This window comes from Scyliorhinus torazame, chromosome 5 (genome assembly GCF_047496885.1).
Source record: "Scyliorhinus torazame isolate Kashiwa2021f chromosome 5, sScyTor2.1, whole genome shotgun sequence".
Classification (NCBI taxonomy): Eukaryota; Metazoa; Chordata; class Chondrichthyes; order Carcharhiniformes; family Scyliorhinidae; genus Scyliorhinus; species Scyliorhinus torazame.
In genome coordinates, this window is record NC_092711.1 from 296,759,386 (window position 1) to 296,778,626 (window position 19,241).

Consider the following 19,241-nt stretch of genomic DNA (forward strand, 5'->3'; position numbering starts at 1 on the left):
AGGCCAGTGATATCGGATGACAATATGCCAGGATGAAGGTGCCAAGAAGAAGGTTCCTTGCCTCTGCACATTGGAACTCTGTGTCCAAACCTCTTTGCCTTGCTGCCTTCTTCACCTCTTCAAAAAGCCTCTGTAAGATCTTTCCCTCCAAGCAGACCTTCTGTCACACCCCCTAACTCTCCCTTCAATACTGATCACTGTCTTTCTTACCTTCAACGCTGTGGCACACTTTAGATTGAGTTTGATGCTGTTTTTCAGCACGGATGCTACTTTGCCTCCAAAATGGCATTCTTAGCATGCATGGACACCTCTGGTGCTATCTGTGCCAGATGACGTTTTGCTAAGAGTGTTAGCACGTGCAGGGAGCGTCTGCCAGAAATAGTTAGAGACAGCTTGGGACGTTAATCAGAGTATAATGCTAATTTGGCACTTCTGCTGCCATTTTGGAGCTCAGTGCTAGAGCTGCTGCACAACTGAACGTATGTTTAGCAGCAGGAAGGGCCTTCTCTGTAATCATGATGTGGAGTTGCCAGCATTGGACTGGGGTGGGCACAGTAAGAAGTCTTACAACACCAGGTTAAAGTCCACTCATCTGATGAAGGAGCTACGCTCCGAAAGATCGTGATTCCAAATAAACCTGTTGGACTTTAACCTGGTGTTGTAAGACTTCTTACCCTTCTTTGTAGTGCTAGGTAAAGGAATCATCACCTACTTTGGAGTTAGTTGCTGATTCATTGATACTGGTTCTTGCTGTGATTGTAGAGTGGTAGTTTCCAGAATATTTTTTAATAGTTGCTGAAGTCTACATGGAGTGGTATGGCAGGTACTGAAGGACTTTGTCATGTGTATTCAACACAAACTGTTTGCATCTGGAACCTTGCGGTGCTGGAACAGTAGCATTAAGGAAGGCACTGAGGCTGTGTATGCCAAAGGAGTTGAGCATATCTCATTCTCTCTTGTTAGAGGGAAGCAGGTAGAGAGAGCACTCTTTCCAAGGATTGCAGACGTCCCATGGTGCTGGATACTATTGACAGCATGCATGCTGAATCTTTTTTCTGCACGTCCACTCCAAACAGCTGTAAAACAGCTGAGAGGGATTGTACTTCCCTCAGTGGCCTGTCTGTATCTTACCCAAAGCAGGTCAATTCCCAGTGTCCTGGGAGCAGTCATGATGCCTTCAGTAATCCACTATCATAGAATTTACAGTGCAGAAGGAGGCCATTCGGCCCATCAAGTCTGCACCGGCTCTTGGATGACTATGTCATCTGTATTTGTGCCATTACGACAGCTTCGATGCTGGCTGCTGAATGACAAGGGCTATCCTTTGAAGACTTCCCTCTTAGCTCTGATGCACAACCCTCCCACATGTAGGCAACATCCACACAACAAACCCAAGCAGTCACATGAAATGTGATAGTGCAGAGCACTGGGACGCTGAGAAAATGGGCAGGATTCACTGGTGCCACCAGCAGCAGTGAGAACCTTACTGGGCAGGGAAATTTAATTCATTGGGAGGCCAAGTTTCCTGATGTCGGGATAAACTTCAGCAATTGAGTTCTTGGGATTTTAAAGGTGGTTTGGAAATGGGTCAAGTTTCCTGACAAACAATGTCTGATGGATTTTGTGGGGCAGCAGAGGAAAGGAGGTCCTCCTTCAGAGAGGCCGGCCTCTTTGAGCCTCCCCCCCCGGTGCACGAACCCCCCTCGTCCCCCCACAGGCTGCCCCTCCAGCGTTCCCGCGCTGTTCCCACCGCCAGCGACCAGGTGTGGACGGCGCCGGCGGGAACCTGTCGTGTTGGGCAGGCCGCTCGGCCCATCCGGGCCGGAGAATCGCCGCTCGCTCATTACCAACGGCAAGCAGCGATTCTCCCAGCGGGAAGCCGTGATTTGCGCCACGCCGGTTTGCGGGGGGGGTTGGAGAATCGCGTGCAGGCGTTGGGGCGGCGTGGCGGGACTCGCGCGGCGCCCGGGCGATTCTCCCCCCCGGCGTGGGGGGCGAGAATTCCGCCCCTCATCTCCAATTCGGCATTCCGCAGCCTTCTTGACTCAACATTCAGTTGAACAACTTCAGACCATGAACTCTATCCTCCATTTTGATACCCTTCTCACCCCCCAACCCCACCCCCATTCTGTATCTTGTTCTCATGATTTGCTTTCAGAGAGTGCTGAACCTTTTTCTGCTGTTAACACATTCTGCTCTTTGCTTTCAGAGAGTGCTGATATTTATTCCGTATTAACATTGGCTTTAGTCTTTAATACTATCATTACCACTTCCTTTGTCTTGTGTTCCATGGCATCTTTGTCATTTAATCTCTCCAAACCTCCACCTTATCTCTGACCTCTTTTGCTCAAACTGCCCTCTCATCTCTTTTCAACAGCATAAAACTCATCACCGTGCTACCTCTCCCTGGTTCTGATAAGGGTCGTTTTAGACTCAAAGTATTGGCCGGGATTCTCCCCTACCCGGCGGGGCGGGGGGTCCCGGTGGGATGGAGTGGGGGAACCACTCCGGCGGTGGGCCGCCCCAAAGGTGCGGATTTCTCCGTACCTTTAGGGGCCAAACCTTCACCGTGAGGGGCTAGGCGGCCGCTGACGTCAACCCGCGCATGCGCGGGGGGGGTGTCTCTTCCGCATCGGCCATGCTGAAGACTATGGCCGAGGCGGAGGGAAAAGAGTGCCCCCACGGCACAGGCCCACCCGCGGATCGGTGGGCCCCGATCGCAGGCCAGGCCACCATGGGGGCACCCCCTTGGGCAAGATCGCCCCGCGTCCCCCCCAGGACCCCGGAGCCCTGCCCGCGCCGCCAGTCCCGCCGGTAAGGTAGGTGGTTTGATTTACGCCGGCGGGACTGGCATGACAGCAGCAGGACTTCGGCCCATCACGGGCCGGAGAATCGCCGGGGGGGGGTGTGCCCACTGACCGGCACACCGCGATTCCTGCACCCGCCGAATATCCGGTGCCGGAGAATTCGGCGGCCGACGAGGGCGGGATTCACGCCAGTCCCTGGCGATTCTCTGACCCGGAGGGGGGTCGGAGAATCCCGCCCCTGGTCTCTGTTTTTCTCTCCTCAAATGCTGCCTGATCTGCTGCCTTTCTCCAGCATTTTCTGTTTCTGTTGGTGACCATGGAGATCCTTTGGATTGGTCCATGATTACGTCATGAGATGCAGACATGCCCATAATGAGATACAGACAGGCAGCTAATGAACACAGAGAACAGGACATAACCAATCAGCAGGCAAAACACTTGGGAATGGTTTCCCACTATAAAAGGCACGAGGCACTCACACTCCGCCTCTTTCCACTACATCTACAGAGTGAGTCAGGTGTATATATCACATAACACCTACAGCACGTGGCTAAGAGCTAGTCTGGTTCAGACAGAGTAATCACACTTAGGTTAGCAGAGAGTCGAACTCACAGAGAACTGAGGTAACTGTGTGACAGGTTCAATAAATCAAACTGAACTAACTTCAAGGTCGAGTATATTTCAGTTATAGCTGCAGCCCGTGTTATCTCAGTGTGCTTAACACGACAGATTATGCCTGGCAAAATACTGCAGTGTGGCTGAACAGGAAACTCGCCTGCTCTCATTGTCTGCCATCAGGCAAATTTCAGGCTGCTTATTGACCTGTTTAGCTGCATTATGAACAAACCGTACGTGGCCAACAAGTCCTGAAGCGGGAATTGAACTCACAGCCTCTAGCCCACAGGAAGGCAAGCTACTACTGCGCCACAAGACAACCTCATTTCACACACATATATCTGCTATTTATTAGAGACCTCTTCGGGTGTACTTACTTGTGGTCTCAATGATTCCTCAACTGGAACATCAAGTGTTCAATATGGAACTGAATCACATGGGCCAAAAGGTGTCAGGTTCGATCCTGGTTTGCGCTGAGCTAGCTAACAATATCAGAAGTTGTGGGAAGAGAAATGGCAGTCCCTCTGTACTCGGGTGAACAAAGGTAATCCCTAATTTCTGTATGTGTGGGCTTTGGTGAGGGCAGGAATGGATGCAATTGTGAACACTCACTGGCTAAGTTTAAGTGGTTGTAGGTATTGTAGGATGGTGAATGTGTGTTCCTGTATGACCTACTAGTAGGAGAATGCTTATTGGAATAGTTTGAACAGATGAAAAAAAAACTTACATTTATGTAGTGCCTCTTACAACCTCAGGACATGTTTAACGAGAGAAATACACACTTAGTAGAACCAAATTTAAAAGAACCAATACAGAGAGAGTGGATTTCGTCACCCCAGCAAATGCTAACCAGTTAAACCAACAAGAAGCTGAAAGGTGCTGTCGAAGTTAGTTGCTTACCTGCTTTGCAGTAGTTGAAAAATGTACATCTTTCCAGCTTTTTCTTCCCTCCCAAGTTTTGACTTTGAAAAGTTAATGGTCTTGCCCGCAGGTTTCCCCGGCCCAAAAGGTTCAGTCGGAGATCGTGGACCCCTAGGTCCGTCTGGTATGAAGGGATTTCCAGGATTTCCAGGGGATCGAGGTCACCCTGGGTCACCAGGTCTCCGTGGTCTTCCAGGAGAGCCGGGTCGCTCAGGCCGCCATCATCGATATGGACCGAAAGGTACGCAATCTTTTCTTCTTACTGTTACAGTATTATTTGGATTCCAGTTTAATAAGGATACGGGGTGTCAACACCGAGTAAAACAAAGAAACGTTTTATTTACACTGCCCGGTAGATCCCTACTGGGTTCCTCTCTGATCAGTGCCTTACTGGCTGACCTTTTATACAGAGGTTATTAGAGATTCTCCGACTTCCGGGTGCGGCGATGACCAGCTGAGTCGCACGTTTCGGCAGCTCCCGGTGAAACGGACTTTTGGGCTCTTGATAGGAGCCCCAACGGCAATTTTGACGGCTAAAAACACTGTGCGGTAAACCAGAAGGGAATCCCCCCTGGATACGGATGAAAAAAGGAGGAGAAAGTGGCCGGATTGCAGTGGATCCTTAAGAACAGCGGCAAGGAAGGCAAGCAAAAACCAAGATGGCGTCGGAAGGTGGCAGTTTAACATGGGGCCCTGAACAACAAGAGTTCTTGAAATGCTGTGTGGAAGAACTCAAAAAGGAAATGAAGAAAGAGCTGTTGGCCCCGATACTACAGGCGATCGAAGGGCTAAAGGAGGAACAAAAGACCCAGGAGCGGGAGCTTCGGGTCGTGAAGGCAAAGGCAGCCGAGAATGAGGACGACATACAGGGCCTGGTGTTGAAGACGGAGATGCATGAGGCACATCAGAAACGATGTGTGGAAATGTTGGAGGCACTGGAGAACAACGCAAGGAGGAACAACCTGAGGATTCTTGGTCTTCCTGAAGGTGTGGAGGGAGCGGACGTCAGGGCATATGTGAGCACGATGCTGCACTCGTTAATGGGAGCGGAGGCCCCGGCGGGTCCGTTGGAGGTGGAGGGAGCATACCGAGTGATGGCGCGAGGACCGAGAGCAGGAGAAATTCCCAGAGCCATAGTGGTGAGATTCCTCCGTTTTAAGGATAAAGAAATGGTCCTTAGATGGGCAAAGAAAACTCGGAGCAGTAAATGGGAGAACGCGGTGATCCGCGTTTATCAAGACTGGAGTGCGGAGGTGGCGAGAAGGAGGGCGAGCTTTAATCGGGCCAAGGCGGTGCTTCATAAAAAGAAGATAAAATTTAGAATGCTGCAACCGGCAAGACTGTGGGTCACATATGGAGGAAGGCACCACTACTTTGAGACGGCGGATGAAGCGTGGACTTTTATTGTGGAAGAAAAACTGGAATGAGCGGGTTATTAAAAAGAACGTTTGAACAAAGTGGTGGGGCGAATATGGGGGGCGAAGAGGGGGGTTAAAAAGGGGGGAAAGAGGAGTTTTATGTACTAATCCTGCGATGTGGTAACTTTTCTCTCTTCCACAGGTGGTGATGAGGGGAGGTGGAGGAGATGGGGCGTTGGCCATTGGGGGCGGGGCCAAGGGAGAAGCGCGGGCTTGGTTCCCGCGCTATGATAATCATGGCGGGAATAGAGAAGCAGGAAGGAGGGGGCGTCGCACGGTGCGAGCCGAGGTCACGGGGGGAAGCCGAGGTCGGCCAGAGTTTGCTGACTTCTGGGAGCAACATGGGGAGAGTAATTACGCGAGCGGGGGATCTAGCGGGGGGGGGGGGGTGGAATTACTGGGTTGCTGCTGCTGGGGAGAGGGGGGAGCTGGTATGGGAGGGGATGGGCGGGGGGGCACCGCCTGGGGGAGATACGGCTGCGTGGGAACCGGGTGAGGAGCTGGAAAAAGGGGATGGCTAATCGACAAGGGGGGGGGGGGGGGGGTAGGAAGCCCCCCAACCCGGCTGATCACGTGGAACGTGAGAGGGCTGAACGGGCCGATAAAGAGGGCACAGGTACTCGCACACCTTAAGAAACTTAAGGCAGATGTGGTTATGTTACAGGAAACGCACCTGAAACTGATAGACCAGGTTAGGCTACGCAAAGGATGGGTGGGGCAGGTGTTCCATTCGGGGCTAGATGCGAAAAACAGGGGGGTGGCTATATTAGTGGGGAAGCGGGTAATGTTCGAGGCAAAGACTATAGTGGCGGATAACGGGGGCAGATACGTGATGGTGAGTGGCAAACTACAGGGGGAGACGATGGTTTTGGTAAACGTATATGCCCCGAACTGGGATGATGCCAATTTTATGAGGCGGATGCTAGGACGCATTCCGGACCTAGAGATGGGAAAGCTGATAATGGGGGGAGATTTTAATACGGTGTTGGAACCAGGGCTGGATAGGTCGAAGTCCAGGACTGGAAGGAGGCCGGCAGCAGCCAAGGTACTTAAAGATTTTATGGAGCAGATGGGAGGTGTAGACCCATGGAGATTTAGCAGACCTAGGAGTAAGGAGTTCTCGTTTTTCTCCTATGTCCATAAAGTCTACTCGCGAATAGACTTTTTTGTGCTGGGAAGGGCATTGATCCCGAAGGTGAGGGGAACGGAGTATACGGCTATAGCCATTTCGGATCACGCTCCACACTGGGTAGACTTGGAGATAGGGGAGGAAACAGGAGGGCGCCCACCCTGGAGAATGGACATGGGACTAATGGCAGATGAGGGGGTGTGTCTAAGGGTGAGGGGGTGCATTGAAAAGTACTTGGAACTCAATGATAATGGGGAGGTCCAGGTGGGAGTGGTCTGGGAGGCGCTGAAGGCGGTGGTTAGAGGGGAGCTGATATCAATAAGGGCACATAAAGGGAAGCAGGAGAGTAAGGAACGGGAGCGGTTGCTGCAAGAACTTTTGAGGGTGGACAGACAATATGCGGAAGCACCGGAGGAGGGACTGTACAGGGAAAGGCAAAGGCTACATGTCGAATTTGACTTGCTGACTACGGGCACTGCAGAGGCACAATGGAGGAAGGCACAGGGTGTACAGTACGAATATGGGGAGATATTGGTTGCTGGCACACCAATTGAGGAAAAGGGGAGCAGCGAGGGAAATAGGGGGAGTGAGGGATGAGGAAGGAGAGATGGAGCGGGGAGCGGAGAGAGTGAATGGAGTGTTCAAGACATTTTATAAAAAATTATATGAAGCTCAACCCCCGGATGGGAGGGAGAGAATGATGGGCTTTTTGGATCGGCTGGAATTTCCCAAGGTGGAAGAGCAGGAAAGGGTGGGACTGGGAGCACAGATCGAGGTAGAAGAAGTGGTGAAAGGAATTAGGAGCATGCAGGCGGGAAAGGCCCCGGGACCGGATGGATTCCCAGTCGAATTCTATAGAAAATATGTGGACTTGCTCGCCCCGGTATTGACGAGGACCTTTAATGAGGCAAAGGAAAGGGGACAACTGCCCCCGACTATGTCTGAAGCAACGATATCGCTTCTCTTAAAGAAGGAAAAGGACCAGCTACAATGCGGGTCCTATAGACCTATTTCCCTCCTAAATGTAGAAGCCAAGATCCTGGCCAAGGTAATGGCAATGAGAATAGAGGAATGTGTCCCGGGGGTGGTCCACGAGGACCAAACTGGGTTTGTGAAGGGGAGACAGCTGAACACGAATATACGGAGGCTGTTAGGGGTAATGATGATGGCCCCACCAGAGGGGGAAACGGAGATAGTAGTGGCGATGGATGCCGAGAAAGCATTTGATAGAGTGGAGTGGGATTATTTGTGGGAGGTGTTGAGGAGATTTGGTTTTGGAGAGGGGTATGTTAGATGGGTGCAGCTGTTGTATAGGGCTCCGATGGCGAGCGTGGTCACGAATGGACGGGGATCTGCATATTTTCGGCTCCATAGAGGGACAAGGCAGGGATGCCCTCTGTCCCCATTATTGTTTGCATTGGCGACTGAGCCCCTGGCGATAGCGTTGAGGGGTTCCAAGAAGTGGAGGGGAGTACTTAGAGGAGGAGAAGAACACCGGGTATCTTTGTATGCGGACGATTTGTTACTATATGTGGCAGACCCGGCGGAGGGGATGCCAGAAATAATGCGGATACTTGGGGAGTTTGGGGATTTTTCAGGGTATAAATTGAACATGGGGAAAAGTGAGTTGTTTGTGGTGCATCCAGGGGAGCAGAGTAGAGAAATAGAGGACCTACCGTTGAGGAAGGTAACAAGGGACTTTCGTTACCTGGGGATCCAGATAGCCAAGAATTGGGGCACATTGCATAGGTTAAATTTAACGCGGTTGGTGGAACAAATGGAGGAGGATTTCAAGAGATGGGATATGGTATCCCTGTCACTGGCAGGGAGGGTGCAGGCGGTTAAGATGGTGGTCCTCCCGAGATTCCTCTTTGTGTTTCAGTGCCTCCCGGTGGTGATCACGAAGGCTTTTTTTAAAAGGATCGAAAAGAGCATCATGGGTTTTGTGTGGGCCGGGAAGACCCCGAGAGTGAGGAAGGGATTCTTACAGCGTAGCAGGGATAGGGGGGGGCTGGCACTACCGAGCCTAAGTGAGTATTATTGGGCCGCTAATATTTCAATGGTGAGTAAGTGGATGGGAGAGGAGGAGGGAGCGGCGTGAAAGAGATTAGAGAGGGCGTCCTGTAGGGGGACTAGCCTACAGGCTATGGTGACAGCCCCATTGCCGTTCTCACCGGGGAACTACACCACAAGCCCGGTGGTGGTGGCTACACTGAAGATTTGGGGACAGTGGAGACGGCATAGGGGAAAGACTGGAGCCTTGGGGGGGGTCCCCGATAAGAAACAACCATAGGTTTGCCCCGGGGGGAATGGATGGGGGATATGGAATGTGGCAAAGAGCAGGAATAACGCAACTGAAAGATCTGTTTGTGGATGGGAAGTTCGCGAGTCTGGGAGCGCTGACCGAGAAATATGGGTTGCCCCAAGGGAATGCATTCAGGTATATGCAACTGAGGGCTTTTGCGAGGCAACAGGTGAGGGAATTCCCGCAGCTCCCGACACAAGAGGTGCAGGACAGAGTGATCTCAAAGACATGGGTGGGGGATGGTAAGGTGTCAGATATATATAGGGAAATGAGGGACGAAGGGGAGACTATGGTAGAAGAACTAAAAGGGAAATGGGAAGAAGAGCTGGGGGAGGAGATCGAGGAGGGGCTGTGGGCAGATGCCCTAAGCAGGGTAAACTCGTCGTCCTCGTGTGCCAGGCTAAGCCTGATTCAGTTTAAGGTATTACACAGGGCGCATATGACTGGAGCACGGCTCAGTAAATTTTTTGGGGTGGAGGATAGGTGTGCGAGGTGCTCGAGAAGCCCAGCGAATCATGCCCATATGTTTTGGTCATGCCCGGCACTCCAGGGGTTTTGGATGGGGGTGACAAAGGTGCTTTCAAAAGTAGTAGGGGTCCGGGTCGAACCAAGCTGGGGGTTGGCTATATTTGGGGTTGCACAAGAGCCAGGAGTGCAGGAGGCGAGAGAGGCCGATGTTTTGGCCTTTGCGTCCCTAGTAGCCCGGCGTAGGATATTGCTAATGTGGAAATAAGCCAAGCCCCCGGGGGTGGAGACCTGGATAAATGACATGGCAGGGTTTATAAAGCTAGAGCGGATTAAGTTTGTCCTAAGGGGGTCGGCTCAAGGGTTCACCAGGCGGTGGCAACCGTTCGTCGAATACCTCGCAGAAAGATAGATGGAATGGAAAAAAGAAGGCAGCAGCAGCAGCCCAGGATCGGGGGGGGGGGGGGGGGGGAGGGCGGGGGAAGGACTCTCAGGGTTGTTAATATATACTGTATAATATGTATAGGTCGTTGCTACAGATAATTATATATTGGACTGTTAAATTATATTTTTGGAGAGTGTTACTTGTGATACGGCAGTTGCCAATTAGGGTTAGTTTTCATTTTTGTTATTTATTATTTATTCATTTTCTGTTTATAAAATAGGTCATTGTTATTTGTGTTGTTATAATATTGTGTAAAGGATGCACAATGTACTGTGTTGGTTGACCAAAAATTTTCAATAAAATATTTATTTTAAAATAAAAATTAGAGATTCTCCTGGCCCTAGTGGAGGAGCTCGTATTCTGCAAGGACCACAGGGTAGATAATCATTCCCACTCCATAGGTCCCGAGCGGGATATCACAATATGTTCGCATGTAAATTTGACTTTGTGAAAATGCAAATTGGGCACAAAATTGGCTGCCCGTTTCAAACCCTGAAGGAAGAAACAAATCGGAAACGGTTTGAGGGTGAAGGGCTGCTGCATCTCTCTCATGCGTTTTGGCTACAACAAAGCCCCCACTCCCCCAAACTTCTAAAGTTTTTTACACTCTGTACCTGTAAAGAACCTGTGTGAAGCTTTGCACATACTTTGAATGTACATATTGTCATGGGAGTGCCCCTTTAAGAAATGTTTTGTCTTGTCACATGGCTTCTGTGATGTCATTGTGCGGGTGGAGCTGGCTGTGCTGTGGCTCTGAGTTTTACTTTTGTTTTGGTTTGGGCTGTTTTGTGGCTCATGTGGGCTTTTTGGCTGCTGGACTCAGAAGGACCTTCAGTTTAAAAGCTGTTTCCAGATTACTTGATAACTTAAAAGTGATAACTATTTTCAGGAAGGAATTCAAACCTGCTGTTTAGAGAAAGGAAACAAGAAGTATCCATACCAGGTCTTGAGTGCTGTGTGCTGGGCCACACCTTTGAAAAGGGGTTTCTGGTTTCTGGGATCTTGTTATTAAATTGGAACAGTTCAAGGGGGGAAGTTATTAAGGATGATATATAGATTACTGTAACTGTGTGGGGCATTTATGTTTGTAGTTGATAAAAATGCTTACTGTGTGTGTTTATAAGAATGTTAACTAAATTCGTAGAATAAAGCTTGTTTTTTGATTAAAAGTGCTGAAAGAACTTGTTGAATAACACAGGAAAGGCAGGCCCTTGTACTCATCGTAACCAAAATCTATAAACAGTTGTAGGTCAGGTGAACTCCATGATATTCTTTGGAGTTTTCCAAATCCTGGCCCATAACAATCTGCTTGGAATGGTCCTGATGTCAGAGTTGAGTAGAGCAAGCCTTCCTGGTGGAGACAGCCTTCCTCCACTTCACCTTGAAGTGAAGCTGGGCTTTACACACAAATTATACTCAGAGCATAGCAATTGGAGCAAAACCTTTTCGACTGTTTACCAAAACTCCAATTGTTTGCCTTATTGCTCATTCACCACCGGTGCTTATCTTACGAGCTGCTGGAGCACTTGCATTCTAATGGGGGCAACAATCTTTGCAGCTGCAGAAAGACCTGGACAATATTAAGGCTCGGGCTTGGAAGTGTAAATTAACATTGGTGCCACGCAAATGCCCGGCAATAACCAACTCCCAAAAACAGAGAATCGGACCATCTCCCCTTGACATTTAAAACCATTACAATCACTGAATTCCCCATTATCAACATCCTGGGGGTTACCATTGACTAGAAACTGAACTGGACTAGCCATATAAATACTGTGGCTACAAGAGTAGGTCAGAGGCTAGGAATCCTGTGACGAGTAATTGACCTCCCATCTCCACAAAGCCTGCCCACCATCTATAAGGCACAAGTCAGCAGTATGCTGGAATATCCACTTGCTTGTATGAGGGCAGCTCCGTCAGCACTCAAGAAGCTCAACACCATTCAAGTAAAAGTAACTCGCTTGATTGGCCCCCCATCCACCACCGTAAACATTCACTCCCTTCACATTGACGTACAGCATACAACAGTGTACTCCAACTGCAAGATGCACTGCAGCAATTCACCAAGGATCCTGCGATAGCACCTTCCAAACCCACCAACCTATGCCACCTAGAAGGACAAGGGCAACAGACACAAGGGAACACCACCGCCTGCGAGTTGCCTTCTAACCACTCACCATCCTGACTTGGAGCTATATTGCCATTCCTTCACTGCTGTTGGATCAAAATCCTGGAACCCCCTTCCTAACAGCATAGTAGGTGTACCTACACCATGGACTTCAGAGGTTCAAGAAGGTGGCTCACCACCGCTTTCTCAAGTGAAAATAGGGATGAGCAATAAATGCTGGCCTAGCCAGCGACGCCCATTTACCATGAATTATTTTTAAAAGACTGGCGGTGATTCTCCAGGGCCGTTAGCCCTTGCTGGGATTCCCGTTGGCCCATTGAATTGGGTGTCAAACCCGTTGCATGTCTCCTGCTCCTCGCTGCCTGGTGAGATCAGGTTCTCGTGCAGAAACAGCGAGAACCTGATCAGAGCTTATTAGCATCCATTCCAATCTCATTAGCACGATTGAAGTGGAATGCTGCAGCCCCCCGGGATGCTCCCGCCTGCCCCCTGCTGGAAGCCCCGTAGGCGCAAATCACGACTGGTCCTTAAAAGTGGGGACCAGGCGCCAGTGACAAGCCCCTTGATTGACAAGTTCAGGCTACTCCAAAGAAGGACTTTGTTTGTTCTTATAGCTCTTCATGGTCCATTAACTTTGAAGTGTTTCCTAGAAAGAGCAGATGCATCCCGGCAGTGCCAACCTAGCACTGGGCCCTGGCACCCTGATTACCACTGCCAGGGTGCAGTACCAGTTTGGCACTGCCAAAGGGTGGGCACTGAAAGGGGGGACTGGGGTGGGGGGGACCTGAGAAGGGGCAGAGGGGGGCCTTTTTCGAACCCATTGTGGGGTGTGGCTCACTTGCTTCACAGTGGCAGAGACCCGGGTTTGACTCCCAGCTTGGGTCACGTTCTGTGCAGAATCTGCAAGTTCTCCCCATGTCTGTGTGGGTTTCCTCTGGGTGCTCCGGTTTCCTCTCACAAGTCCCGAAAGACGTGCTTGTTAGGTGAATTGGACATTCTGAATTCTCCCTCAGTGTACCCGAACAGGCGCCAGAGTGTGGCGACTTGGGGATTTTCACAGTAACTTCATTGCAGCATCAAGTAAGACTACTTGTGACATTAATAATAAAGATAAAGATTATATTTGGGGAAGGGGGCCCTGCCAGCAATTTGGGGGGGGGGGGGGGTGGCGAGCTTGCCAGTGGTTGGGAGGTGCTTTGCCAATGTTAGGGATGAGATGGGAGGGGTTGCTGTAGTCATGTTCTGACATCTTTAAAAATGGCACCTCTGTCTCTGAGAATCCGGCCTTGCCAGCTTCTTATGGTCCCACAGCGTGACTCACCCCTCGCTCCAAAAGGATGTCTAAGTGTGGGTGAATTGCAGTCTGGATCGCACAGATCCACCTGGCGGGAATTGCACCTCGTTTGCCGACCTCACTTAGTAATTTTCTGGGAGAATTGCACCCACCATTTCTGCCTAATTTCTGTGTTGAAATCACAACCAGAAATCAGAGACCCATCAAGAATTAGAGAACAGATTGAGGCCATTCAGCCCATTGAGCCTTCACTGGCTATTTGATGGAATCATAGAATCAGAGCAAGGTTACAGAACAGAAGGAGGCCATTTGTCCCATCTTCTCCATGCCAGCCCAAATACACCCAGGTGTCCTTTCTAATCCCACCTTCCTGCACCTGGTCCATAGCCCTGTATCGTACAGCACTTAAGATGCAGATCCAGGTACATTTTAAAAGAGTTTAGGGTCCCTGCCTCCACCACCAACCCGTGCAGTGAATTCCAGGCCCCCACGACCCTCTGTGTAAAAAAGTTCTTCCTCATGTACCCTCTACACCTTCTGCCACTTATCTTGAATCTATTAACCCTGGTTCTAGAATTCTCCACCAAGGGAAACAATTTTACCCTGTCCAGCCTATCTCTTTCCCTTACAATTTTGTACAACTCAATTAAGTCACCCCTGATGAAGGAGCTGCACTCCGAAAGCTAGTGATTCCAAACAAACCTGTCGGACTTTAACCTGGTGTTGTAAGACTTCTTACTCTGCCCATTTATTGTGTACTCCCTAGAACTGTTTGACCTCCTTAAATGCATAACCTCACACTTGTCTGTGTTAAATTCCATCTGCCACATTATCATCCACTCCATCAATGCATCTACATTGTTTTGAAGATTATAACTATCCTAATAATAATAATAATTGTTATTAGTGTCACCTGTAGGCTTACATTAACACTGCAATGAGGTTACTGTGAAAATCTCCTAGTCGTCACACTGTGCACCTGCTCAGGTACACTGAGGGTGAATTCAGAATGTCCAATTCACCGAACAAGGACGTCTTTCAGGACTTGTTGGAGGAAACCGCCGCACTCGGAGGAAACCCACGCAGCCACGGGGAGAACGTGCAGACTCCACACAGACAGTGACCCAGCCGGGAATCGAACCTGGGTCTCTGGCGCTGTGAAGCAACAGTGCTAACCACTGTGCTACTGTGCTACACTATCCACCACTTGGTGAATCTTTGAGCCGTCTGCAAATTTCCCAATCGTGCTCCCCACGTTCACGTCCAAATCGTTAATATACAACACAAACAGTAAGGGCCCCAACACCGAGCCCTGTGGAACACCACTTGAAACAAGTTTCCAATTGCAAGGGCTGCCATCGACTATTACCTTTTGTTTCCTGTTACTGAGCCAAATTGCCTTGCTAAAACCCATGTACACCACATCCATTACATCAACTTCATCAACCCTTGTTGCACTTCCTCAAAAGAATTCAATCAAATTTTGGGATTTTCTTTGGATTGTTTATTGTCACGTGTACCGTGAGGTACAGTGAAAAGTATTGTTCTGTGTACAGTCCCGACAGATCATTCCATACATGAGAAAAAAATCAGGGCAAACATAAGGACACAATGTGAATACATAGACACAGGCATCAGGTGAAGCATACAGGAGTGTAGTACTACTCAGCAGAGAAGATGTGTGAAGAGATCTGATCAGTCCATAAGTCCATCAGTCCATAAGAGGGTCATTTAGGAGTCTGGTAACAGCGGGGAAGAAGCTGGTTTTGAATTAGTTTGTGCGTGTTCTCAGACTTTTGTATCTCCTGCCCGATGGAAGAAGTTGGAAGAGGGAATAAGCCGGGTGGGCGGGGTCTTTGATTATGCTGCCCACGTTCCCCAGGCAGCGGGAGGTGTAGACAGAATCAATGGATGGGAGGCGGGTTCGCGTGATGGACTGGGCAGCGTTCACAACTCTCTGTAGTTTCTTATGGTATTGGACCGAGCAGTTGCCATACCAGGCTGTGATGCAGCCGGATGGGATGCTTTATATGGTGCACCTGTAAAAGCTGCTAAGGGACAATGTGGACATGCCAAATTTCCTTAGTCTCCTTAGAAAGATGTTGTGCTTTCTTGAGAGGCAAGACCTTCCTTTAAGAAATCCATGCGAACTATCAATCAATGACTTGCTTTTTGTTTCTTTTTGATTATCTCACTTGCGAGTATTGACCTGCGTCTAGAAACCAGATGGCTGGGGCCAGTTATTTCAACCCCGTCACAACCCTGTTGAGATTAGTACAGATATAAGGACCCACTCCGCACTCCACCTAATATGGGCAGGGCAACCCCGGACCGTGCAAAATGCCACCGTGGCACCTTGGCACTGTCATTTCAAACGTGAAGGGAAAGATAAATAAACAACCTTCCTGGCAGCTGTGTTTAAACCAGTAAGCTGTCAATTAAAGGCTCGTTAAAGCCACTATGAAATTGAATGAATATAATCCCTACAGTGCAGAGGGAGGCCATTCTGCACAGACCCTCCACAGAGCACCCTCACCGAGGCTCACAGCACACCCTATCCCCGAAACCCCAGCTAACCTCTGGACATTAGTGGGCAATTTAGCGTGGCCAATCCGCCTAACCTCCACATCTTTGGACTGTGGTATGAAACCGGAATATCTGGAAGAAGTCCACACAGACACGGGGAGAAACTCCCCATCCAAGGTCGGAATCAAACCTGGGTCCCTGGCGCTGTGAGGCAGCAGTACTAACCATTGCGCCACCGTGCCGCCTACCCAGGTTCAATTCTGGACTTAGGTGACTGTGTGAAGTTTACACGTTCTCCCCCTGTCTGCGTGGGTTTGCTCCGGGTGGTGAAGTTTCCACCCACAGTTCAAAGATGTGCAGGTTAGGTGGGTTGGCCATGATTAATTGCCCCTTGGTGTCCAAAGTTCTGCAGGTTAAGTGAGGTTACAGAGCCACAGGCATAGGGCCTGGGGAGTGGGCCTAGGTAGGGTACTCTTTCAGAGAGTAGGTGCAGACTCAATGGGCTGATTGGCATCCACCTGCACTGTATGGATTCCATGGTTCTAACCCCCAGATCTGCCTGACAGCAGCAGAGGGCCACACAAGCAATGACCTAATCCTCTGACCCCCCCCTTGGGGCCCAGCGCGGCAGGACTGCACATGGCAATATTTGCACCAAGGTCCGCCCGGTGGAGTTCCTGCTGTGGGTGCCCGTGCACAATGGGGGAGGGGGGGGCGGGATTTGGGCTTCCAGCCCATTAATCTCATTCAAATTAATGTTAAGGAGCTGTTTGCATGTTCCCGCCAACGTGGGAATCCCAGTGGCCTGCCGGTGGGAGCGGAGACTGGGGATGTGCCGCCCGGCCCCGAGACTATTTTTGTGTTGACTTGAGATTCTCCGCCCGATTGGGATTCCCAATCTTAGCGGCGAGGAATGGTGAATCCTGGACTATATCACTTATCAGTACTTCTTAACCATATTGTTACGGTTTCAACAGTTACTACCTTTTTCAATTTCATCGCTATACGTTTGCCCACAGATTGAAGTCGGTATTGCTTATCCTTTTGTGTCTTGATTTACCACAGGTGAGAGGGGTTCTCCTGGCGTGGTTGGATTCCCAGGATTGCCTGGTCCAGAAGGCCGGCCAGGATTTGATGGACGTCCGGGAGAAACGGGCAGCCCAGGAAGGCCGGGCTTCTTCCCTGGTCCCGTCGGGAGGAAAGGAGAAAAGGGTAAGATGACAATCCAAAGCTGGTATCTAGGTCCTTCCCCCCCCCCGCCTCCCCCCCCCCCCCCCCCCCCCCCCCAAGTAGATGGCTTTCCGTCAGCTGAACTGTTTCAGGTACCTACGTATTTGAGCCTTTTTTGCGTTTACTGCCCTGAATGACAAATGGAACGATTCTTAAAATTAAGGCAGATAAACAAATAAAATAAGGTAATCGGGCCGGCACGACGGAACATTTACACCACAGCTTGTGTTCCAGAGACTTACCAAGCTCCGGCTCTTTTCCTGCAATTTAAGCTGCTCTTCTGAGCGGGTGGGTGGGCCCTCCTGCAAAGTCCTTACTTAAATAGGCAGATCAGACTGAAGATGCCACGAGGAAAGTTTAGGCGTTCTGCTTCAGGCTTCCCCTCCCCCACACCCAATGAGGCTCTTCAGTGGCAGCCTCCTGGGGTCTGACATCGTGCTACTTCCCCCCTATTAGTGGGCGAGGGTCTGGCAGCGGGCGTGTGGGACTCAGGAGATTATAATTCACAAAGACGTCACCCTGCTGACACGTTTTCAGAGCAGGATAGGTCCGGGAGCTGCCAGCCAGGTCAGGAGTGAGGTCCCAGAGGAGACGTTCGTGAGGTGTCTGATTGGTGGTCGTACAAAGCAGTGACCAGATGGAGTGGAGGGCATCCGGGATGACTTCTTGCCAGCGGGAGACTGGGAGGTTCCTGGACCGTAGGGCCAGTAGGACGGTCTTCCAGACCGTTCCGTTCTGCCTCTCTATCTGTCCTTTACCCCGGGGGTTGTAACTGGCCGTCCTGCTCGAGGCGATGCCCTTGCTGAGCAGGAATTGACGTAGTTCGTCGCTCATAAAGGAGGACCCCCTATCACTATGTATGTAAGCGTGGAACCCGAACAGTGCAAAGATGCTATGGAGGGCCTTGATGACGGTGGTTGCGGTCATGTCGGTGCAGGGGATGGCGAATGGGAACCGGGAGTACTCGTCAATCACGTTCAGGAAGTACGTGTTGTGGTCGGTGGAGGGGAGGGGGCCTTTGAAGTCCATGCTGAGGCGTTCAAAGGGACGGGAAGCCTTTATCAGGTGTGCTTTCTCTGGCCGGTAGAAGTGCGGTTTGCACTCCGCGTAGATTTGGCAGTCCCTGGTGGCTGTCCTGACCTCCTCGATGGAGTAGGGCAGGTTGTGGGTCTTGACAAAATGGAAAAAGCGAGTGACCCCCGGGTGGCAGAGGTCCTCGTGGAGGGCTCGGAGGCGGTCCACTTGTGCGATGGCATATGTGCCGCGGGAAAGGGCGTCAGGAGGCTCGTTTAGCTTCCCGGGACGATACAAGATCTCGTAGTGGTAGGTGGAGAGTTCGATCCTCCACTGCAAGATCATGTCATTTTTTATCTTGCCCCGCTGTTCATTATCAAACATGAAAGCCACCGATCGTTGGTCAGTGAGGAGAGTGAATCTCCTGCCGGCCAGGTAATGCCTCCAATGTCGCACAGCTTCTACTATGGCCTGGGCCTCCTTTTCAACTGAGGAGTGGCGGATTTCAGAAGCATGGAGGTTATGGGAGAAGAAGGCCATGGGTCTGCCCGCTTGGTTGAGGGTGGCCGCCAGAGCTACGTCGGACGCATCGCTCTCGACCTGGAAGGGGAGGGACTCGTCGATGGCGTGCATCGTGGCCTTTGCAATGTCTGCTTTGATGCGGCTGAAGGCCTGGCGGGCCTCTATCGACAGGGGAAAAGCTGTGGATTGGATCAGGGGACGGGCCTTGTCCGCGTAGTTGGGGACCCACTGAGCGTAGTAGCTAAAAAACCCTAGGCAGCGTTTCAGGGCCTTGGAGCAGTGAGGGAGGGGGAACTCCATAAGGGGGCGCATGCATTCAGGGTCGGGGCCCATAACTCCATTTCGCACTACGTAGCCGAGAATGGCTAGACGGTCTGTGCTAAACACGCATTTATCCTTATTGTATGGAAGGTTAAGGATTT

The 19,241-nt window shown here is 50.6% G+C and overlaps 1 protein-coding gene across 1 annotated transcript in view; it reads left to right on the forward strand.

Moving 5' to 3' along the window:
* Positions 1–19,241, forward strand: part of col4a6 (collagen, type IV, alpha 6) — a 497,938-nt gene that overhangs the window by 425,227 nt on the left and 53,470 nt on the right. The window contains exons 31-32 of the mRNA XM_072501535.1: positions 4,414–4,584; positions 17,119–17,265. Of these exons, the coding sequence (XP_072357636.1) occupies positions 4,414–4,584; positions 17,119–17,265 (318 nt within the window). The remainder of the gene's footprint in view (positions 1–4,413; positions 4,585–17,118; positions 17,266–19,241) is intronic.